Genomic DNA, 25,458 nt, shown 5'->3' with positions numbered 1-25,458 from the left:
GACCGAAGCATCTCTGAGGCAGCTCGCTGGGAGAGCTAGAGCATTAATAGATGGCAGTGTGGACTCTGGATTCAAATCCTGTCTCTACCATTCACTTGCTGTATGGTCTTGGGGAAGTTGGCTCATCTGTAAACTAGGGAAAACAATAGGACTTTTCTCATGGGACTGCTGTGAGGACAAAGAGGGTTAATTAATGTAAAGAAAAGTACTTTGGGGCTTCCCTGGTGGTGCAGTGGTTGAGTCCACCTGCCGATGCAGGGGACACGGGTTCGTGCCCCGGTCTGGGAAGATCCCACATGCCGCGGAGTGGCTGGGCCCATGAGCCATGGCCGCTGAGCCTGCTTGTCCGGAGCCTGTGGTCCACAACGGGAGAGGCCACAACAGTGAGAGGTCTGTGTACCGCAAAAAAAAAAAAAAAAAAAGAGGGTTAATTAATGTAAAGAAAAGTACTTTGGACCAAGCCAGCAAGTCGGAAGCCCCAGTGGGCTGTAGTTGCTGTTTGCAGTGGCCCCCCTGTCTGCAGGGAGATCAGGAAAGCTCTCCTGAGGGTGGACATTTCAGCTGGTCCTTGAGGATGAGTTGAAGGGCATTTTTGTCTGCTGGGGGAAAACAAACACTCCCCACCCACCACTAACACCTGGTCCTGACCTGGTTCTCCAGGACCACAGGTGGTTGACAGATCCAGAAACCTCTTCATTTTTAGTTGCAAAACCTCCCTCTGAGCCAGGGTTAGAGATCTTCTCCCTAGTGGTAAACAGGTTCATGTTACAATGGAGCCAGGTCTGGCAGCCCCAGTGATCGTGCTGTTACCCCGAAAACATTCAGCAGGATCAGTTCATGTGTCAAAACAACATGGAAACTTATCAGAGACTTCCTGTTGAGAAAACAGTTCTTCTCACCCCAGACTTAGCAGGTGCTCAGAAACCTAACTCTCCAATCTGCCAAGGCAGGTAGAGACCCAGATACACTCTCCAGCCTGGTCTGAGTGAACAAGCACCAGGGGTCGGCCCCCCTCACATAGCTGGGCACCAGGACATAGTGGTCAAGATTGTAGCCTTTGGAACCCGTCTTCATGGTTCTAGAGCCTAAGTCTGCTCCTTATTAACTGTATGGCCTTGAACAATTACTTAATCTCTCTTAGCCTCAGTTTCCCTATCTGTAAAATGGGAATGATAATACCTATTCCCAGAGCCCCACTAAAGACTAAATGAGATAATGCCGGTAAAGCACACAGCACAGGGCCTGGTACAGAATGAGGCTACAACACCTGGTGTCTGTCGTTATGGGTGCTTATGGAGATGACCACTGCCTCCTCCCTACCTCCCCTGAAATTGGGGCTAGCACTCCAGACCTTCTGACCAGATGCTATCTGAGAATTGGCTCTGTGACAGTGTACAGTGACTGGGGAATCCCCAAGGGGGGGTGCGCCTAACCCTTCCTGGGGTTGGGAAAAGGCCAGCTAAGACATGTGGAAAGGAGAGATGCTCCATCTGGGCTTTCAATGATGAGAAGGAGCTCCCTGGTGAAGAGGCTGAGAAGAGGGAACAGCTTGGACAAAACTTCAAGGGACAAAGTTTGGGAATCACAAGTAACTTGGTTTGGCTGGAATAAGATGCCAGGTTTGGGGTGGGGGGCAATGGCTGGGACCACATGGGGAAGGGCCCTTTTGCCAAGTACAACTAGGAGGTTGGACTTGATTCTGAATGCTCTGGGGAGCCATTGAAAGGCTCCAAGAAGGGAAGTAACACAGTTTGGTTTGCATTTTAGACCATTCATTCTGGTAGCAGGGTGGAGGATGGATGGGGTAGGACATGTTATGATACCAGGGCATGGCCAATCTAACCCAAGTGTTATCTGGGGTCATCTTGTCCTTACTGCTTCTAATAGAATTGGGCATGAACTCCCACCCCAAGCAAGGAGGGGACCCAGTGTCTCCCCACAGGTCTCTGGGGATTCTTGGGAACTTCCATTTCTCTCTTGGCAGCTCCCCTGATGCCAAACTCCTGCTTCTACTGAATTCTCCAGTTCCATCCTGCACATAGTGACCCCCATAGGCACTGGGTCACCTCCTGGTTGGTCCCTTCATTCCCACAGGACTCATGATCAAGGCCTGACTTCCCTGTGGGTTGGGAGCAAGGGGAGGGCATGATGTTGCTGGTGGCACAGCAAACAACATGGCATTGAACTTTGCATAGTGTTGTATTTAGAAGTCTCATGACTGTTCCTGCCTCAACGGGGAGAGGGGGAGTGGTCAGAGGCAGCTGCTTCTAAGTGGGCTTTACCTTCCTTGCTCGCTCTGGACTGGCCCCAGGGAGATGAATGCAACTGTCTTAGTTCCACAGAGACCAATCTGGACTGCTAATCACAATGTGGGTTTCCCAAGGTGGTGCAGACTCAGCCTACTTTCATTGTATATTGATCCCGTGGTCAGTGAAGGTTCTTCTGAGAAATGAACATTTAAAAGAGTGCGCTTGGGCTTCCCTGGTGGTGCGGTGGTTAAGAATCCACCTGCCAAGGCAGGGGACATGGGTTTAAGCCCTGGTCTGGGAAGGTCCCACATGCCGTGGAGCAGCTAAGCCCATGCGCCACAACTACTGAGCCTGCGCTCTAGAGCCCACGAGACACAGCTACCGAGCCTATGTGCCACAACTACTGAAGCCTGCGTGCCTAGAGGCTGTGCTCCACAGCAAGAGAAGACACCGCAATGAGAAGCCCATGCACCGCAATGAAGGATAGCCCCCACTGGATGCAACTAGAGAGAGCCCGCATGCAACAACAGAGACCCAACGCAGCCAAAAAGAAATCAATTAAATCAATTAAAATAATTTTTAAAATAATTGATTAAAAAATAATATAAAAGAGTGGGCTTGAGTTTTCTTTAGAATAAAACAAACTAAAGCCCAAACTGGCTAGTCCCCAACATAGAGGGTTCTGCTTGGTGGACTGGCAGGTGAAAGGCATATAGAATGCAGGGCCGAGAGACCTTCAAGATGGCGGAGGAGTAAGATGTGGAGATCACCTTCCTCCCCACAAATACATCAGAAATACATCTACATGTGGAACAACTCCTACAGAACACCTACTGAACACTGGCAGAAGACCTCAGACTTCCCAAAAGATATATATATTTTTTCCTTTTTCTCTTTTTGTGAGTGTGTACGTGTATGCTTCTTTGTGTGATTTTGTCCGTATAGCTTTGCTTTTACCATTTTTCCTAGGGTTCTGTCTGTCCATTTTGTTTTGTTTTGTTTTTTTAGTATAGTTTTTAGCGCTTGTTATCATTGGTGGATTTGTTTTTTGGTTTGGTTGCTCTCTTCTTTCTTTTTTTATTACTTTTTAAAATTTTTAATAGTTTTTATTTTTTATTTTAATAACTTTTTAAATTTTCTTTCTTCCTCCCTCCCTCCCTCCCTCCCTCCCTCCCTCCCTCCCTCCCTTTCTCTCTCTTTCTTTCTTTGCTTCTCTCTTTCTTTCTTTCTTTCTCTCTTTCTTTTTTTCTCCCTTTTCTTCTGAGCTGTGTGGCTGACAGGGTCTTGGTGTTCTGGCTGGGTGTCAGGCCTGTGCCTCTGAGGTGGGAGAACCGAGTTCAGGACATTGGTCCACCAGAGACCTCCCGGCTGCACATAATATCAAACAGCGAAAGCTCTCCCAGAGAGCTCCATCTCAACACTAAGACCCAGATCCACTCAACAACCAGCAAGCTACAGTGCTGGACACCCTGTGCCAAACAACTAGCAAGACAGGAGCACAACTGCACCCATTAGCAGAGAGGCTGCCTAAAATCATAATAAGGTCACAGACCCCACCGGACACAGTCCTGCCCACCCACCGGACACAGTCCTGCCCACCAGAAAGACAAAATTCAGCCTCATCCATCATAACACAGGCACTGGTCCCCTCCACCAGGAAGCCTACACAACCCACTGAACCAACCTTAGCCACTGGGGGCAGACACCAAAAACAACAGGAACTACGAACCTGCAGGCTGCGAAAAGGAGACCCCAAACACAAGAGACCCCAAACACAGTAAGTGAAGCAAAATGAGAAGACAGAGAAACACAGAGCAAATGAAGGAGCAAGGTAAAAACCCACCAGACCAAACAAATGAATAGGAAATAGGCAGTCTACCTGAAAAAGAATTCAGAGTAATGATAGTAAAGATGATCCAAAATCTTGGAAACAGAATGGAGAAAATACAAGAAATGTTTAACAAGGACCTAGAAGAACTAAAGAGCAAATAAACAATGATGAACAACACAATAAATGAAATTAAAAATTCTCTAGAAGGAATCAATAGCAGAATAACTGAGGCAGAAGAACGGATAAGTGACCTGGAAGATAAAATAGTGGAAATAACTACTGCAGAGCAGAATAAAGAAAAAAGAATGAAAAAAATTGAGGACAGTCTTAGAGACGTTTGGGACAACATTAAATGCACCAACATTGGAATTATAGGGGTCCCAGAAGAAGAAAAGAAAAAGAAAGGGACTGAGAAAATATTTGAAGAGATTATAGTTGAAAACTTCCCTAATATGGGAAAGGAAATAGTCAAGTCCAGGAAGATCAGCGAGTCCCATACAGGATAAATCAAGGGGAAACATGCCAAGACACATATTAATCAAACTATCAAAAATTAAATACAAAGAAAAAATATTAAAATCAGCAAGGGAAAAATAACATACAAGGGAATCCCCATAAGGTTAGCAGCTGATCTTTCAGCAGAAACTCTGCAAGCCAGAAGGGAGTGGCAAGACATATTTAAATTGGTGAAAGGGAAAAACCTACAACCAAGATTACTCTACCCAGCAAGGATCTCATTCAGATTCGAAAGAGAAATTAAAACCTTTACAGACAAAAGCTAAGAGAGGGGCTTCCCTGGTGGTGCAGTGGTTGAGAGTCTGCCTGCCGATGCAGGGGACACGGATTCATGTCCCAGTCTGGGAAGATCCCACATGCCACAGAGCGGCAGGGCCCATGAGCCATGGCCACTGAGCCTGCGCGTCCAGAGCCTGTGCTCCGCAATGGGAGAGGCCACAACAGTGAGAGGCCTGCATATGGCAAAAAAAAAAAAAAAAAAAGCTAAGAGAATTCAGTACCACCAAACCAGCTTTACAACAAATGCTAAAGGAACTTCTTTAGGCAGGAAACACAAGAGAAGGAAAAGACCTACAATAACAAACCGAAAACAATTAAGAAAATGGTAATAGGGACACACATGTTGATAATTACTTTAAATGTAAATGGATTAAATGCTCCCACCGAAAGACATAGACTGGCTGAATGGATACAAAAACAAGACCTGTATACATGCTGTCTACAAGAGACCCACTTCAGACCTAGGGACACATACAGACTGAAAGTGAGGGGATGGAAAAAGATATTCCACGCAAAAGGAAATCAAAAGAAATCTGGAGTAGCAATTCTCATATCAGACAAACTAGACTTTAAAATAAAGACGATTACAAGAGACAAAGAAGGACACTACATAATGATCAAGGGATCAATCCAAGAAGAAGATATAACAATTGTAAATATTTATGCACCCAACATAGGAGCACCTCAATACATAAGGCAAATGCTAACAGCCATGAAAGGGGAAATCGACAGTAACACAATCATAGTAGGGGACTTTAACACCCTACTTTCACCAATGGACAGATCATCCAAAATGAAAATAAATAAGGAAACACAAGCTTTAAACGATACATTAAACAAGATGGACTTACTGATATTTATAGGACATTCCATCCAAAAACAACAGAAAACAATTTCTTCTCAAGTGCTCATGGAACATTCTCCAGGATAGATGGTATCTTGGGTCACAAATCCACCCTTGGTAAATTTTTTAAAAATTTAATTGTATCAAGTATCTTTTCCTACCACAATGCTAGGAGACTAGATATCAATTACAGGAAAAAATCTGAAAAAAATACAAACACATGGAGGCTAAACAATATACTACTAAATAACCAAGAGATCACTGAAGAAATCAAAGAGGAAATCAAAAAATACCTAGAAACAAATGACAATGAAAACACGATGACCCAAAACCTATAGGATGCAGCAAAAGCAGTTCTAAGAGAGAAGTTTATAGCAGTACAATCCTACCTCAAGAAACATCTCGAATAAACAACCTAACCTTACACCTAATGCAATTAGAGAAAGAAGAACAAAAAAAAACCCAAAGTTGGCAGAAGGAAAGAAATTATAAACATAAGATCAGAAATAAATGAAAAAGAAATGAAGGAAACAATAGCAAAGATCAATAAAACTAAAAGCTGGTTCTTTGAGAAGATAAACAAAATTGATAAACCATTAGGAGACCCATCAAGAAAAAAAGGGAGAAAACTCAAATCAATAGAATTAGAAATGAAAAAGGAGAAGTAACAACTGACACCGCAGAAATACAAAAGATCATGAGAGATTACTACAAGCAACTCTATGCCAACAAAATGGACAACCTGGAAGAAATGGACAAATTCTTAGAAAAGCACAACCTTCTGAGGCTGAACCAGGAAGAAATAGAAAATATAAACATAGCAATCACAAGCACTGAAATTGAGACTGTGATTAGAAATTTTCCAACAAACAAACGCCCAGGACCAGATGGCTTCACAGGTGAATTCTATCAAGCATTTAGTGAAGAGCTAACACCTTTTCTTCTCAAACTCTTCCAAAATATAGCAGAGGGAGGAATACTCCCAAACTCATTCTATGAGGCCACCATCACCATGACACCAAAACCAGACAAAGTTGTTACAAAGAAAGAAAACTACAGGCCAATATCACTGATGAACATAGATGCAAAGATCCTCAACAAAATAGAAGCAAACAGAATCCAACAGCACATTAAAAGGATCATACACCATGATTAAGTGGGGTTTATCCCAGGAATGCAAGGATCCTTCAATATACGCAAATCAGTCAATGTGATAAACCATATTAACAAATTGAAGGAGAAAAACCATATGATCATCTCAATAGATGCAGAAAAAGCTTTTGACAAAATTCAGCACCCATTTATGATAAAAACCCTCCAGAAAGTAGGCGTAGAGGGAATTCACCTCAACATAATAAAGGCCATATATGACAAACCCACAGCCAACATCATTCTCAATGGTGAAAAACTGAAACTATTTCCTTTAAGATCAAGAACAAGACAAGGTTGTCCACTCTCACCACTGTTATTCAACATAGTTTTGGAAGTTTTAGCCACAGCAATCAGAGAAGAGAAAGAAATAAAAGGAATACAAGTTGGAAAATAAGAAATTAAGCTGTCACAGTTTGCAGATGACACGATACTATACATAGAGAATCCTAAAGATGCCACCAGAAGACTACTAGAGTTAATCAGTGAATTTGGTAAAGTAGCAGGATACAAAATTAATGCACAGAAATCTTTTGCATTCCTATATACTGATGATGAAAAATCTGAAAGAGAAATTAAGGAAACACTCCCACTTACCATTGCAACAAAAAGAATAAAATACCTAGGAAAAAACCTACCTAAGGAGATAAAAGACCTGTATGCAGAAAACTATACGACAGTGATGAAAGAAATTAAAGATGCTACAAACAGATGGAGAGATATACCATGTTCCTGGATTGGATGAATCAACATTATGAAAATGACTGTACTACCCAAAGCAATCTACAGATTCAATGCAATCCCTATCAAACTACCAATGACATTTTTCACATAACTAGAACAAAAAATTTCACAATTTGTATGGAAACACAAAAGATCCCGAATAGACAGAGCAGTCTTCAGAAAGAAAAATGGAGCTGGAGGAATCAGGCTCCTGTACTTCAGACTATACTAGAAAGCTATAGTAATCAAGACAGTATGGTACTGGCACAAAAAACAGAAATATAGATCAATGGAACAGGATAGAAAGCCCAGAGATAAACCCACACACGTATGGTCACCTTATTTTTGATAAAGGAGGCAAGAATATACAATGGAGAAAAGACAGCTTCTTCAATAAGTGGTGCTGGGAAAACTGGACAGCTACATGTAAAAGAATGAAATTAGAATACTCCCTAACACCATATACAAAAATAAACTCAAAATGGATTAGAGACCTAAATGTAAGGCCAGACACTATAAAACTGTTAGAGGAAAACCTAGGCAGAACACTCTATGACATAGATCACAGCAAGATCCTTTTTGACCCACCTCCTAGAGAAGTGGAAATAAAAACAAAAATAAACAAATGGGACCTAATGAAACTTCAAAGCTCTTGCAAAGCAAAGCAAACTACAAACAAGATGAAAAGAACAACCCTCAGAATGGGAGAAAATATTTGCAAGTGAAGCAACTGACAAAGGATTAATCTCTAAAATTTACAAGCAGCTCATGCAGCTCAATATCAAAACAAACAAACAACAACCCAATTCAGAAATGGGCAGAAGACCTAAATAGACATTTCTCCAAAGAAGATATACAGATTGCCAACAGACACATGAAAGGATGCTCAACATCACCAGTCATTAGAGAAATGCAAGTCAAAACCACAATGAGGTATCACCTCATAACAGTCAGAGTGGCCATCATCAAAAAATCTACAAACAGTAAATGCTGGAGAGGGTGTGGAGAAAAGGGAACCCTCTTGCATTGTTGGTGGCAATGTAAATTGATACAGGCACTATGGAGAACAGTATGGAGGTTCCTTAAAATCTAAAAATAGAACTACCATACAACCCAGCAATCCCACTACTGGGCATATACCCTGAGAAAACCATAATTCAAAAAGAGTCACGTACCACAATATTCATTGCAGCTCTATTTACAATAGCCGGGACATAGAAGCAACCTAAGTGTCCATCGACAGATGAATGGATAAAGAAGGTGTGGCATATACATACAATGGAATATTACTCAGCCATAAAAAGAAACGAAATTGAGTTATTTGTAGTGAGGTGGATGGACCTAGAGACTGTCATACAGAGTGAAGTAAGTCAGAAAGAGAAAAATAAATACCATATGCTAACACATATATGTGGAATCTGAAAAAAAAAGAGGTTTTGAAGAACCTAGGAGCAGGACAGGAATAAAGACGCAGATGTGGAGAATGGACTTGAGGACACAGAGAGGGGGAAGGATAAGCTGGGACGAAATGAGAGAGTGGCATGGACTTATATACACTAACAAGTGTAAAATAGATAGCTAGGGGGAAGCAGCCGCATAGCACAGGGAGATCAGCTCAGTGCTTCGTGACCACCTAGAGGGGTGGGATAGGGAGGGTGAGAGGGAGACGCAAGAGGGAGGAGATATGGGGATATATGTATATGTATAGCTGATTCACTTTGTTATAAAACAGAAAATAACACACCATTGTAAAGCAATTTTACTCCAATAAAGATGTTAAAAAAAAAAAAGTAGAATGCAGGGCCCTGGGCAATTGATTTAGCTTCTCTGGGTCAGTCTCTCCATCTGCAAAATGGGCATGATATTACTTCTTTACAGGAAGGTTGCGAGGTTGCAATGAGATAGTATGTGCAGAATCACTTGGTTTGGCCTGTAGTTGGGCTTTGGGATAATTTGGACACATAAGGGCACTATGATGAACTGAATTGTGTTCCCCTCAAAATCTATATGTTGAAGCCCTAATCCCCAATGTGACTATATTTGGAGATAGGGTCTTCAGGAGATAATTAATGTTAGAAGAGGTATAATAGTAGCCCAATCTGATAGGACTGTGGCCTTATAAGAAGAGACATCTCTCTCAGTCTGTCTCGCTCTCTCTGCCATGTGAGAACACAGTGAGAAGGCAACTGTCTACAAGCCAGGAAGAGAGTCCTCACCAGAACCCGACCATGCTGACTACCTGGATCTCAGACTTCCAGCCTCCAGAACTGTGAGAAAATGAAAAATTCTGTTGCTTAAGCCACCCAGTCAGTGGTACTTCGTTATGGTGGCCCAAGCTTACTAATGCAGACATGTATTCAATCTGTGTACAGTCTGTCTTCAGAAAGTGGTGATGGCATGGACTCGGCCCTGAGGGGGATGGACCTGTGGTCTCCCTGCCCCTCCAGCTGCTCCTACCCTGGCTTCCCAGGTCCCAGTGATCTGGGTCCTGCTACCTTCTTGGCCTCATCTGGTACCACCCGTCACTTATTTCCTAGAGTGGCCTTCTTTCTTTCATTTTTCAAATGCTCCAAGCTCTATCCTGCCTTGCACATGCTGTCCCCTCTGCCTGCAGTGCTTACCTTTGCAGGTTTTACCTTTCACTCAAAGGTTCAGTTCTCAGAGAGTTCTGCCTGGACTGCCTGCCCAAGACAGCGCAACTTCTACCCAGACTGTTTTTGTTTCTTCCTAGCAGGCATCATGTACTGAAATTAAATGGTTTACCTGTTTCTTATCTGTTTTTCTCTATTAGAATGTAAGCTCCATGATGATAGAGGTTTTCTTTACTTGTTCTTGCTGTATCCCCAGAGCTTGGCATGGTGACTGTCACATAATAGGGACTCAACCCAGAAAGAAAGAAAAAAAGAAAGAGAGAAAGAGAAAAAGAGAAAGAATGAAAGATCAAACTGATCTGGTAAAAGTTCCATGCCTGTGCACCCAGCATCGCTTGAAGTAGATCCAAAGCACCTTGATTTCCAGTACCACAACTTATCTCTCATTGTAACTAGAGGCTAACTGGTCCAGCCAACAGTTTTTCAACAGAAGGGTTCTATGGCGGGGTATGGGCCACCACAGAGAGCTAGGTGGAGGACAAGGTGAATGAGTTGGACTCTTTTTTTTTTTTTGTCTTTTTGAATTTTATTTTATTAATTTTTTTATACAACAGGTTCTTATTAGTTATCCATTTTATACGTATTAGTGTATACATGTCAATCCCAATCTCCCAATTTGTCACACCACCACCACCTCCTCCTGCCACTTTCCCCGCTTGGTGTCCATACGTTTGTTCTCTACATCTGTGTCTCTATTTCTGTCCTGCAAACCGGTTCATCTATACCATTATTCTAGGTTCCACATATATGCGTTAATATATGATATTTGTTTTTCTCTTTCTGACTTACTTCCCTCTGTATGACAGTCTCTAGATCCATCCACGTCTTTACAAATGACCCAATTTCGTTCCTTTTTATGGCTGAGTAATATTAATTGTATATATGTACCACATCTTATTTATCCATTCGTCTGTCAATGGGCATTTAGGTTTCTTCCATGCCCTGGCTATTGTAAATAGTACTGCAATGAACATTGGGGTGCATGTGTCTCTTTGAATTATGGTTTTCTCAGGGTATATGCCCAGTAGTGGGATTGCTGGGTCATATGCTAGTTCTATTTTTAGTTTTTTAAGGAGCCTGCATACTGTTCTCTGTAGTGGCTATATAAATTTACATTCCCACCAATAGTGCAAGAGAGTTCCTTTTTCTCCACACCCTCTCCAGCATTTGTTGTTTGTAGATTTTCTGATGGTGCCCATTATAACTGGTGTGAGGTGATACCTCATTATAGTTTTGATTTGCATTTCTCTAATGATTAGTGATGTTGAGCAGCTTTTCATGTGCTTCTTGGCCATCTGTATGTCTTCTTTGGAGAAATGTCTGTTTAGGTCTTTTGCCCATTTTTGGATTGGATTGTTTGTTTTTTTAATATTGAGCTGCATGAGCTGTTTATATATTTTGGAGATTAATCCTCTGTCCATTGATTCATTTGCAAATCTTTTCTCCCATTCTGAGGGTTGTCTTTTCATCTTGTTTGTAGTTTCCTTTGCTTTGCAAAAGCTTTTAAGTTTCATTAGGTCCCATTTGTTTATTTTTGTTTTTGTTTCCATTACTCTAGGAGGTGGATCAAAGAAGATCTTGCTCTGATTTATGTCAAAGAGTGTTCTTCCTATGTTTTCCTCTATGAGTTTTATAGTGTCTGGTCTTACATTTAGGTCTTTAATCCATTTTGAGTTTATTTTTGTGTATGGTGTTAGGGAGTGTACTAATTTCATTCTTTTACATGTAGCTGTCCAGTTTTCCCAGCACCACTTATTGAAGAGACTGTCTTTTCTCCATTGTATATCTTTGCCTCCTTTGTCATAGATTAGTTGACCATAGGTGCGTGGGTTTATCTCTGGGCTTTCTATCCTGTTCTGTTGATCTATATTTCTGTTTTAGTGCCAGTACCATATTGTCCTGATAACTGTAGCTTTGTAGTATAGTCTGAAGTCAGGGAGTCTGATTCCTCCAGCTTCCTTTTTTTTTTTTTTTTTAGAGAAATTACAGAAGAAACCAGAAGTTTCTAGGAGGTTGAAATGGGTCTTTTTTTTTTTTTTCTTTTTAAATTTATTTATTTTTGGCTGCATTGGGACTTTGTTACTGTGTGTGGGCTTCTCATTGTGGTGGCTTCTCTTGTTGCAGAGCACAGCTCTAGGGCGCAATGGCTTCAGTAGCTGTGGCTCACGGGCTGTAGAGCGCAGGCTCAGTAGTTGTGGCGCACGGGCTTAGTTGCTCTGCGGCATGTGGGATCTTCCCAGACCAGGGCTCGAACCCATGTCCCCTGCATTGGCAGGTGGATTCTTAACCACTGCACCACCAGGGAAGCCCTCCAGCTCCGTCTTTTTCCCCTCAAGACTGCTTTGGCTATTCGGGGTCTTTTGTGTCTCCATATAAATTTTAAGATTTTTTTGTTCTAGTTCTGTAAAAAATGCCATTGGTAACTTGATAGGGATTACACTGAATCTGTAGATTGCTTTGGGTAGTATAGTCATTTTCACAATGTTGATTCATCCAATCTAAGAACATGGTATATCTCTCCATCTGTTTATATCATCTTTAGTTTCTTTCATCAGTGTCTTATAGTTTTCTGCATCCAGGTCTTTTTTCTCCCTAGGTAGGTTTATTCCTAGGTGTTTTATTCTTTTTGTTGCAGTGGTAAATGTGAGTGTTTCCATTATTTCTCTTTCAGATTTGTCATCATTAGTGTTTAGGAATGCAAGAGATTTCTGTGCATAAATTTTTTTTTTTTGCGGTACACAGGCCTCTCACTGTTGTGGCCTCTCCTGTTGCAGAGCACAGCCTCCGGACACACATGCTCAGCGGCCATGGCTCACGGGCTCAGCTCCTCCGCGGCATGTGAGATCTTCCTGGACCAGGGCACGAACCTGTGTCCCCTGCATTGGCAGGCGGACTCTCAACCACTGCGCCACCAGGGAAGCCCTGTGCATTAATTTTATATCCTGCTGCTTTACCAAATTAATTGATTAACTCTAGTAGTTTTCTGGTGGCATCCTTAGGATTCTCTGTGTATAGTATCACATCATCTGCAAACAGTGACAGTTTTACTTCTTCTTTTCCAATTTGTATTCCTTTTATTTCTTTTTCTTCTCTGATTGCCATGGCTAGGACTTCCAAAACTATGTTGAATAATAGTGGCAAGAGTGAACATCCTTGTTCCTGTTCTTAGAGGTAATGCTTTCAGTTTTTCACCATTGAGAATGTTTGCTGTGGGTTTGTCATATATGGCCTTTATTATGTTGAGGTAGGTTCCTTCTGTGGCCACTTTCTGTAGAGTTTTTATCATAAATTGGTGTTGAATTTTGTCAAAAGCTTTTTCGGCATCTATAGAGATGATCATATGGTTTTTCTTCTTCAATTTATTAATATGGTGTATCACATTGATTAATTTGCATATATTGAAGAATCCTTGCATCCCTGGGATAAATCCCACTTGATCATGGTGTATGATCATTTTAATTTGTTTTTGTATTCTGTTTGCTAGTATTTTGTTGAGGATTTTTGCATCTATATTCATCAGTGATATTGGTCTGTAATTTTCTTATTTGGTATTATCTTTGGTTTTGGTATCATGGTGATGGTGGCCTCATAGAATGAGTTTGGGAGTGTTCCTTCCTGTGCACTTTTATGGAAGCATTTGGGAAGGATGGGTGTTAGCTCTTCTCTAAATGTTTGATAGAATTCACTTGTGAAACCATCTGGTCCTGCACTTTTGTTTGTTGGAAGATTTTTAATCACAGTTTCAATTTCATTGCTTGTGATTTGTCAGTTCATATTTTCTATTTCTTCCTGGTTCAGTCTTGGAAGGTTATACCTTTCTAAGAATTTGTCCGTTTCTTCCAAGTTGTCCATTTTATTGGTATAGAGTTGCTTGTAATAGTCTCTTAGGAAGCTTTGCTTTATGTGGTGTCTGTTGTAACTTCTCCTTTTTCATTTCTAATTTTATTGATTTGAGTCCTCTCCCTTGTTTTCTTGATGAGTCTGGCTAATGGTTTATCAATTTTGTTTATCTTCTCAAAGAACCAGCTTTTAGTTTTATTGATCTTTGCTATTGTTTTCTTTGTTTCTATTTCATTTATTTCTGCTCTGATCTTTATGATTTCTTTCCTTCTGCAAACTTCAGGTTTTGTTTGTTCTTCTTTCTCTTGTTCCTTTAGGTGTAAGGTTAGATTGTTTATTTGAGATTTTTCTTGTTTCTTGAGGTAGCTCTATTGCTATAAACTTCCCTCTTAGAACTGCATTTGCTGCATCCCATAGGTTTTGGATCGTTGTGTTTTTCTTGTCATTTGTTTCTAGGTATTTTCTGATTTCCTCTTTGATTTCTTCAGTGATCTCTTGGTTATTTAGTAACGTATTGTTTAGCTTCCATGTGTTTGTGTTTTTTTCATTTTTTTCCATGTAATTGACTTCTAATCTTACAGCGTTGTGGTCAGAAAAGATGCTTGATATGATTTCAGTTTTCTTAAATATACTGAGGCTTGATTTATGACCCAAGATGTGATCTATCCTGGAGAATGTTCCATGAGCACTTGAGAAGAAAGTGTAATCTGCTGTTTCTGGATGGAATGTCCTATAAATATCAATTAAATCTATCTGGTTTATTGTGTCATTTAAAGCTTGTGTTTCCTTTTTAATTTTCTGTCTGGGTGATCTGTCCATTGGTGTAAGTGAGGTGTTAAAGTTCCCCACTATTATTGTGTTACTGTCTATTTCCTCTTTTATATCTGTTAGCTGTTGCCTTATGTATTTAGGTGCTCCTATATTGGGTGCATATATATTTATAATTGTTATATCTTCTTCTTGGATTGATCCCTTGATCATTACATAGTGTCCTTCCTTGTCTCTTGTAACATTCTTTATTTTAAAGTCTATTTTATCTGATATGAGTATTGCTACTCCAGCTTTCTTTTGATTTCCATTTGCATGGAATATCTTTTTCCATTCCCCCACTTTCAGTCTGTATGTGTCCCTAGGACTGAAGTGGGTCTCTTGTAGACAGCATAAATATGGGTCTTGTTTTTGTATTCATTCAGCAAGCCTGTGTCTTTTGGTTGGAGCATTTAATCCATTCGTGTTTAAGGTAATTATTGATATGTATGTTCTATTACCATTTTCTTAATTGTTATGGGCTTGTTTTTGTAGGTCCTTTACTTCTCTTGTGTTTCCCACTTAGAGAAGTTCCACTGGCGTTTGTTGTAGAGCTGGTTTGGTGGTGCTGAATTGTCTTAGGTTTTGCTTGTCTGTAAAGCTTTTGATTTCTCCGTCGAATCTGAATGAGATCCTTGCTGGGTAGAGTAATCTTGGTTGTAGGTTTTTCCCTTTCATCACTTTAAATATAACATGCCACTCCCTTCTGGCTGTAGAGTTTCAGCTGAGAAATCAGCTGTTAAGCTTATGGGAGTTCCCTTGTATGTTATTTGTCATTTTTCCCTTGTTGCTTTCAATAATTCTTCTTTGTCTTTAATTTTTGACAGTTTGATTACTATGTGTCTTGGCATGTTTCTCCTTGGATTTATCCTGCCTGGAACTCTCTGTGCTTCCTGGACTTGGGTGGCTATTTCCTTTCCCATGTTAGGGAAGTTTTCTACTATAATCTCTTCAAATATTTTCTTGGGTCCTTTCTCTCTCTCTTCTCCTTCTGGGACCCCTATAATGAAATTGTTGTTGCATTCAATGTTGTCCCAGAGGTCTCTTATGCTGTATTCATTTCTTTTCATTCTTTTTTTTTTATTCTGTTCCGCAGAAATGAATTCCACCATTCTGTCTACCAGATCACTTATCCGTTCCTCTGCCTCAGTTATGCTGCTATTGATTCCTTCTAGTGTAGTTTTCATTTCAGTTATTGTATTGTTCATCTCTGTTTGTTTGTTCTTTAATTCTTCTAGGTCTCTGTTAAACATTTCAAAGATCTTCTTGATCTTTGCCTCCATTCTTTTTCCGAGGTCCTGGTCAGCTTCACTATCATTATTCTGAATTCTTTTTCTAGAAGGTTGCCTATCTCTACTTCATTTAGTTGTTTTTCTGGGGTTTTATCTTTTTCCTTCATCTTGTACATAGCCCTCTGCCTTTTCATATTGTCTATCTATCTGTGAATGTGGTTTTTGTTCCACAGTCTGCAGGATTGTAGTTCTTCTTGCTTCTGCTGTCTGCCTTCTCATGATTGGCCTTTGAATGCTCTTTTCTACCCTTTCAACCAGAAGAGCTCTGAGTTTATCTGATTCCTATATTGGGCTTTAATGAGAAATCTCACTAGAAGAAACAGCTCCACAGCTAGGGGAAAATGGAAAACCACAAATTGGATCCAACCCTTCATGTTACAGATGAAGAATCTGAGGACCAGAGAGGGAAAGGGACTTGCCCATGCACAGATGATAGTGGCAGAGCACTCTATCCCCAGTGGTGCCGTGGTCAGGCACCATTCTTGTTAACAATTCTTGTTATGTGCGTGAAAAATACTGGCTTCCTCAAATGCTGTAACTTGGCTTTTACTCTCTACAAACTGGGGACAAGAAAGGGCTTTTGGTCACCACTGGTCTCTGGCAGTCCCGAACAAATTTCAGGCTCAAGGGTCCCGTGGGTTCTCATGCCCACTGCAGGAGACCACACACGAACTCTGCTAGGGGCACTCAGGAGAACCCTGACCAGGCCAAAGAGCCACCAAAGAACATTACACATGGCCCAGTAAGTCATAGCAGTTTCAGAAGGGGAGGATTTCTTCTTAGAAAGACTCAGAGCTGGCTAGCATGGACTCCAACCCTCTGAGAGTCTTGTTGGTTGTAGAATGATAGACTTTTCTGACAGCCCCCTTACTTGTTGACCTCTCTTCTATCTTCCCTTCTTTTCCTTCCTCCCTTTCTTCAGCTATATCCAAGGAGCATTTGCTGACTGGAAATTTTATGTTAACCATTACTGCAAACCCAGACATTTGTTTCATCACTGGCAATCAGCTCTTGTCCTTGGGGAAACCTAATTAGGTATTACGGGACTTTTGATGTTGTTTCCATGGAAACCCCCATAGTAATGGTGTACATGCAGAATATATGTTCCAGGGAGTTTGGGGAAAAAGTACATATATATTATTACTGGATTTTAAGAATATCTTTCATTTTTTTCTCTTGCTTTTTTTCTGCATATATATTTTTCTAATCATGGAAATTTTCCCTGGATTTTTTTCTCTCACAGAGAGAGAACAGTAGAGAACACAAGGGCCTTTTACATTTTCTCTACTTTAATTAAAAAAAATTCATAGTTGCTCAAGAATGAAAGTTTTTCGGATGGGTCAGAAAACGTCTAAGCAGGATCTCCCCTAATAGCTGAGAACATTTTAAGGAAAGATATTGCTTAAATAAAGAATTGAAAAGGCCTCAAGTCTTTCAAAATAGAAGGGGGAAACTAGCAAATCCAATGAATCAACTCCAAATGTATTTACACTAAAGGGGAAAAAAAGAAGGGCAGGTTTCCTGGTGCTTGGTGCTCTGTCAGGTTGACACTATGGGCTCTGGGACATTGTCCTTACCTCCCTGTCGAGACAGCCTGTTTCCAGTCCTGCAGCTAATGCATGGTGGGCTCCAGTGACTGCATATGAAATGACCTGTCCTGGGGTGACCAGATGGCCCTTCAGAGTTGGCCCCCATAATGAGCTGGTGAACCACACGATTACTCTGTGAGAAACTCCAGTGTGGGAAGCGTGCAGACCTGGTCTGACTGGTACAGATGGAAGAGCCCAGCAGACTTTACAGAGAGGGAGCCTGTTACACACCCATGTGCCACAGCTAAAATTCAAGTGTTCCTGGAGAACCCATAAATAACTGAACTGTTTTCTTTGATACCTCTAATTGGCCACTCAAGGATGGAATGCCCACACTGACCTTTTTGCTAGCTGCCAGCTGATCAATTAACCCCCCAAGTTTGCCAACAAGATTCACTGTTCCCAGAGTCCCTGCAGTTTTTCTTCTTCACACCCGATAAATTCTGTTTTGCCTTCACTCCTTGATTCAGTCCTACCAGCTGACTTCCTCGCCTGTGAGAAACACATTGCATGCAAAATAACTCAGCTGCTTGCAAAATAATTTTTTAAATGCTTTGCGTTATTCTTTGCTATATGAAATGATGTGTCCACTGGGTGGGGCAGGGCAGGGGGAAGCTGGCATGGCCCTTGATCGTGATCCCCTCTTCATCCAGTTACCCAGTTACTTGAGATAGCCTGGCCAGCCCTGTCTGATTAACTATGTGGGGTGGCAGGTGTGGGTGGAAGTTCCTTCTAGGGGCTGTGGCATGAGAAGTTAAAAGAGAAGTGTTGGGCATGGCAGGCAAATCGCCCAACTTCTAATATGTGTGCTAAGTAAACGCGTGAATTAGATTTGTTTATGTATTAGTTTTGTTGCATGACAAAGCACCCCCAAAATTAATGACTTAAAACAATGATCATTTAGCTCACGATTGTGTGGGTCAGCAGTCAGGGCAGGGCTCAGCTTGGTAGTTCTCTGCTGTCTCACCTGGGGTGAGCTTCTGTCATGCAGCTGATCAAGGATGACCTCACTCACGTGCTTGGCAGCTGGTGCTGGCTGTAGGCTGGGGTGACGGGGAAAGTGGGGCCATGTGTCTACAGCAAGCCCCATCACACTGACATTCTACAAACCTCAGCTACATCACATTATCTAATGTCCCTTTGGCCAAAGGAAGGCACACGGCCAGGTTCAGATTCAAGTGAGAAATGGACTGTACCTCTTGAGAAATGGACTGTATGTACCTCTTGCTGGGAGGAGAAGCAAAGTCACATGTGAAGAAAGAAACAAACGGGACGGGAGGAATTGGTGGCATTTTGGTAGTACCACACCAGCTTTGTCTGATACAGGCCTTCCAAGCACTACTGAATCCCTATCTTGCCCAAGAAGTTTTCCATGATGGGCCCTCATCATGCCTCTCTTATGCTAGAGCTCCTTGAGATTGTGAGCTGATTCATGGGACATGTGTCTGATTCATATTTATATCACCACAGTGTTCGCACCTAGTTGGTTCTTTTTCATTGAGGTATAATTGATAAATAAAATTGTATTGTGTACAATGTGTTGACTTGATATACGTATATATTGTGAAATGATTACCACAGTCAAGTTAATTAACACATCTACCCCCTCATCGTTACCTTTTTTTTTTTGAGAACACTTATGATCAGCTCTCTTAGCAAATTTCAAGTATTAGTTGGTTCTTACTAATTCTTTTATTGAATTGAGTTGAGTTGAATTGACTGAGTTGGTTCTCCTTTCTTTCTAATTACAAGCTCCTTGAAGGCAAGTTTGGAACTGCTCTCTCACATAAAATCTCCCTCCCAAAGCTCTTGGAATTATACCAACAGGCTGAAAATCCCACAGGCTCTTAGAACCAGTTAAGTGGCAGCGGATCAGGTCTGGAGCCAGCTCTGTTCAGGACACTATCTGGGGGTAAGAGTGGGACTTGCAGGTGACCACAGGCCCTGGCACCAAAGCATTCCATCTTCAGGCCGGCCATACCCCAAATGAGCGGCATCACCGTGTGAGGCTAAGGAGGCAGAAAGACACAGCAGTTTGGAGATCGTGGCTTTCCTTCCTCACTCAGGGGAATCCCAGGCCAGGTCAGAAGGAAACATGTTTATCAGCCCCCGGCCTCTGAGGCCTCTACTCTGTGACAGCTCAGAGCGGACCCCACCCCCCGAACCCCCGCGGGCCCTCTGGCACCCCCTGCCCCATGCCAGATGCCTTCCATATCACCTCAGCACTCTTCCAAAATTCATCAGGGTGACCAGTCAGGCTGCTCTAGAACCAGGCCTGGGTGGCTGAGACCCAAATGGAGGGAAGGACAGTCCTTTGCCACCCTCCCCACTCTGGTCCAGCAGTGCTCCAGCACTTCTCCAGCACTCTCTAAGGCTTGGAGATCACCTGTGACCCTTTATTCCAGATTGGGCCACCCCCTGGGAATAGGAGGATGCCCTTCCCATGGCATAAGATAAATCATCAGGTACTTCATTACTCACAGGCTTAGCAATGAGTTTTCTACGGGAGTTTCCATTCTGGGTGGTTAACAAGGGCCACGGGCCACCTGTCCTTTTCTTCACATGACACAGTCATCCACCTACCCACCCCTTTACTCACTAAAATTCTATTGACTGCCCACTGTGTACCAGGACCATCTCAGGCCTTGGGGAGAGGTGAGATGAGCCAGGCGTGGGTCCTGTCCCCTGGGAGCTCATGTGCCCCGAGACCACACACGAGGTCTGCATAGGACCATGGAATAAGGGCTCTTCAGAGCAGAAGGTACCTCGGGGATCATCCAGTCTATCCCCTCATTCCTCAGAGGAGGAAACTGAGCCCAAGAGATGGGAGTTTAGTCATCCAGGGTCACACAGTAAGCAGTAGTTATTGATTCACTACACAAGAATTTACCCAACACCTATATATGCTAAGATCTGGGCTGGCACTGGAGATACCACAGGGAACAAGGTGGATACGGCCCTGTCCCTTTGGCAGTCCGGCTGTGACTGGTGGGTCTCATCCAGGTTACATTTTAGGCTTACCCAAGGAAGCTTAAGAAAAATCCCAATGCCAGGGCCTCATGCCCAGAGGTTCAGACTGGCTTGGTGTGGGGTCCAAGTGTGGGTATTTTTAAACAAGTTCTCCAAGTGATTCTGATGTGCAGACAGGTGAAGAACCACTGCTCTGGGGTGGGGGAGACAGGCAAAAACCAAGCAAACATGAATAAATACGTAACTGAAATTTGTGATTTGTAAGGAATGAACAGGATGCTGAGTGAGGACATGGCAGGGTGGGGTACTGTTATCTGCCTAAGTCGGAGTGAGGCTACACTTGGAGAACTGTGGTTCCAGGGGTCAGATGGGAGCAAGCACAAGGGCGTCCTCATATGGGACAGCAGTGGAATCTTCTGGGCCATATTGCCCACCCTGCTGATCCACAAATCCCTGCACTGGAGCCCTGTCTAGCAGAGGCTCTCAATCTGCAACCTGAAATATCTCCCTGCTGGCCCCCATACATACTATTTATGAGTGCCTCCCAGGCCAGCCGGATTAATAATCCCTCACATTTTAAGAGTATAGTCATCCCTTGGTATCCACAGGGGTTGGTTCCAGGAAACCCTGTGGATACCAAAATCTGAGGATGCCCAAGTCCCTTATATAAAATGGTGTAGGACCCTCAGCCCTCCGGATCCACAGTTCTTCAGCCATGGATATGGAGGTCCAACTGTAGTTGGTAAAGCACATTCCCTCTTATCTGTATTATTGGATCCTAATGCTAATCCCGTGCAATGGACAGGGTCAAGGTTAATAGTCTGATGATAGAGATGTAGAAATAGGCTCAGAGAAGTGGTGTGACCTGCCTAAGATCACACAGCTAGTATCTGTATGTGAGACTTCAGTCTAGCTCATCAGCCTCCAACTCCACTACCCATGTCGTCCCCCCACCCCAAGGCTTGCACCAGGAAACTGAAACAGAAGCGGGGCACCTGGGAGGCAGGTGGGGACACCACCCTGGGGCCAGCACCCTCCTGTCAAGCTGGGCAGAACTGCCGACGTGCCTCACCTTTAACTTGGTTGGTATACAATCTCATTCTCCATCAGGAAATCCAAGGAACCTGTGACTCTTTACTTCAGTTCCTGCCCAGAATGATCCCGGTTGCTATAGCAACCTGATGCAGTTCTTTCTTATAGGGTGGATGGTTTTCATTTTGTATTTGAAGAGTCTGGCCAGGCAGTCGCGTTGCCATGGCTCGGCCTGTTGGCAGCAGTTACAAGCAGAGGAAACCCTTTGAGCAGCCTCTAGGTCCCTCTAATTGATGGTGGAAACCTGTGTGTGGAAAACCCCCCGGCTCAGCTGCACTGGGGAAGGAGGGAGGGGGAGTCTCCGCTGGTGTTGTGCTGGCTACCCTCTCCTGTTCAGAGAGCACACCTTACTAATTACAGCTGCCTGGCCAGAGGTCGGCCCCTCAGTCACTTGCTCCCATAGAGCCTTCTAGTTCCCCTCCATGATCTCCATCCCAGGGGGCCATGCTCAGAGCTGTTTCATTGAACCCTGAATGCCCAGCTCTCTGGCAAATAGAGGGCCTCCAACATATGTTTGTTGAATGAATGAATGAGTGAATGATCTTTTGTAGTTTATGAAGCCCTTCATACCCATTATCTCCCTTACTCCCCATGATAGCTGTGTGAGGTCCCAGGGCAGGAGGAAGAGGAAACTGTGGTCCAGAAAGGTGAGAGAGGTGCTCTCACAGGCTGCCTCCCCTCCCTGTGCACTTCTGTAGCTGCCCTTGCCTCTGGGCAGCCCACTGAGTTGCCTGGCACTTGCTCTGTGAGGCAGACAAATATCACAGGCACACCCTAAAAGCAAGGCAAGCAGGAGACCCCTGTTCAAGTCATGTGACTCGATTGTTCACCTTGAATTTGTCTCAGACATGACACCGATCCTTTTTTTTTTTTAAAGATTTTTTTTGATGTGGACCATTTTTAAAGTCTAATGAATTTGTTACAGTATTACTTCTGTTTTATGTTTTGGTTTTTTGGCCACGAGGCACATGGGATCTTAGCTCCCCGACCAGGGATCGAACCCGCACCCACTGCATTGGATGGCGAAGTCTTAACCACTGGACCACCAGGGAAGTCCCCCCACACAGATTCCCTTGATGGGCCCTTTTTACCCTCAGAGGCTCCAGACATGGGTGCCACGGTTTTCTCCCCCGGGTCCTTGGTTGTGGGCATGGTGGCCTGGAGGGCAGGCAGTGAAGGAGGGAGAAGAGAAGGGTGCTTGGTGACTAAATTCAAAACACAGCAGAATGTTCCTTTGGCCCAAACCGCAGAGGAAACAGCGGGACACACAGAGTAAAGAGCCTCTCCGTTCCTAAACCCCCTGTGAAGTGGGGTGAAGTGTGAGGGCAAGCAAGGCTTAGCTCAGCCTTCAACCAGCACGCCCAATCCACGCTGACCCAAACTCTCTGTTACTCCCTCCATTGCTGAAGGTGTATTTCCAGGTTAAATCAAACTTCTTCCACCCAACCCTGGCCCCAACATTAATTTCTTTCTAATGCAGCCTAATTTCCTTCTGGACATGAATCCTTCCCAGGATTATTATGAGGATAAATGCTTCCATCGCCTCTCATAAGTGAGGCGCGTACCTGTCCAGGAGGCCCCCATGACCGGCACAGGCCTCTCCTTCTAAGAATCAGAACCTTCACATGTCCAAGGCGGGCCTCAGAGGCCTCGCATTTCACAGATGTGGAGACTGGGGCCATGGAGGGGAAGAACGTGAGGCCCCCTTCACAGTCATTGGGTGTGGGAGACCCCCCACCGTGGGACCTCCTTGAGAACAAGCCTGGGCCTTCCCAGTATGTGAACCCAGCACTGAGCCCAGGCTGGGCACATAGCAGGTGCTCAGTGAAGGCTTGTTTCAGCTGCTTTGCCAGGCCTTCTGGTGCAACAGTGGGAGCCTCGTCTTCGTGGAAGGAAGGTTAGGACTGGAAGGGAGCTTAGACATCACTGAGCCCAACCCTCATTAACAGAAAGAGACCCCATGGATTAATAACGCTAAAAATAACAATAGCTAATACTTACAGAGCTGGGTGCTAGACAGGATTCTCTGCACTTCGTACGTACTGATCCGTTGCAGCCACATAGCGACCACTATGCAGCAGGTATTATTATCATTGTCCCCAGATGAGGAAACTGAGGCACAGAGAGGCTCCATAACTTGCTGAAGGTCACAGAGCTAGTTAGTGTTGGGATCAGGATCCAGACCCAGGCAGTCTGGCTCCAGGGCCCACACCACTAACACCCCACCACCAACAGAGAGCAAAGTGCTGCGAGCAGGCACTTTTCTCCCAGTGGGAGGAGGAGTCTGTGCCAGCCCTATGAGTTCACTCAGGAAACATAGCTTTCTCATCTCCGCATCCCCCTCAGGGCTCAGCTCAGGGCCTGGCAGGGGCCCAGGGACCTGTGTTCAATACAAGTGAGCTGTTCATCTTCCTAGTCATGAAACAACCAGTTTAGGGGCTCCTTGGAGCTGGGAGGAATCTTGGGAAGCAATTTACAGAAATGGAGGCCCAGAGATTGACATGTCTTAGGCAGGTCTCCTGACTCCCTGTCCAGGGATCTCTTCACCCAGGCGAGGCCTCCAAAAGAGGGCCCTGAGGCGGATCAGCCGCCGGATCCTCCCTCGCCCCTGCTGTGTGGTTCCATCCTGGCTGTGCTAACAGGCTCTCTGCTCCCACAGCTCTTCGTGATCGACAATGGTGCGGACGACTGGCGGATAGCCATGACCTACGAGCGCATCCTCTACATCAGCCTGGAGATGCTGGTGTGCGCCATCCACCCCATTCCTGGCGAGTACAAGTTCTTCTGGACGGCGCGTCTGGCCTTCTCCTACACACCCTCGCGGGCGGAGGCCGACGTGGACATCATCCTGTCCATCCCGATGTTCCTGCGCCTGTACCTGATCGCCCGCGTCATGCTACTGCACAGCAAGCTCTTCACGGACGCCTCTTCCCGCAGCATCGGGGCCCTCAACAAGATCAACTTCAACACACGCTTTGTCATGAAGACCCTCATGACCATCTGCCCCGGCACCGTGCTCCTCGTGTTCAGCATCTCACTGTGGATCATCGCTGCCTGGACCGTCCGCGTCTGCGAAAGGTATTCCAGCGGGTCGGGTTCTCCACTTGACCGGGGCCTCTGAGCACACAGCCCATGTTGGGATGGGGGAAGGGAGGAGGAGCGGGAGGGCCCGGATGTATGTGGTCTGATGGAAGAAACAGGCATGTACCCAGACACCTCAGGAGAAAATGGGAGAGGAGAGGACCGGGTTGGGGCTGAATATGAGCTGCAACATTGAAACATTGGAACCAAGGTAAGCTGGGAAACATGCATATATAATCCTCATTTCCTGTTCTTTGTAAACCAGTATATCTCAAAGTGTTCTGGTTATATCATTACCCTTTTCTCACATATAACACTTTGCAATTTCTGCATTATCTCTCCCTCTTGGAGATTAAGGATGTTCGCTAGCATTTTAAAGGCTCTGAGAAGTCCTGCAGTATATGAAACTGGTTTAATTTTGTTTAGTCCAGATTTCCTCAAGAGTATTCACCCACCAACGCTTTTCATTGTACATCACTATGGATGCCTCACTACTCAAAAATTTGGTCCACAGACCAGCAGTATCAGCATCACTGGTAACTTGT

At 43.8% G+C, this 25,458-nt stretch overlaps 1 protein-coding gene across 2 annotated transcripts in view; it reads left to right on the top strand.

Annotated features, from left to right (window-relative positions):
* KCNN3 (potassium calcium-activated channel subfamily N member 3) overlaps positions 1 to 25,458 on the top strand; it is a 173,057-nt gene that overhangs the window by 89,052 nt on the left and 58,547 nt on the right. Inside the window, exon 3 of one of the 2 annotated variants that reach the window (XM_065872302.1) lies at positions 24,492 to 24,910. In XM_065872302.1, coding sequence (XP_065728374.1) covers positions 24,492 to 24,910 — 419 coding nt within the window. The remainder of the gene's footprint in view (positions 1 to 24,491; positions 24,911 to 25,458) is intronic. The other variant, XM_065872292.1, reaches the window with a different exon arrangement.

This window comes from Phocoena phocoena, chromosome 1 (assembly GCF_963924675.1).
Source record: "Phocoena phocoena chromosome 1, mPhoPho1.1, whole genome shotgun sequence".
Taxonomy (NCBI): Eukaryota; Metazoa; Chordata; class Mammalia; order Artiodactyla; family Phocoenidae; genus Phocoena; species Phocoena phocoena.
Note: the sequence above shows the minus strand (reverse complement) of the source record. Positions and strands in the feature narration are given on the sequence as shown.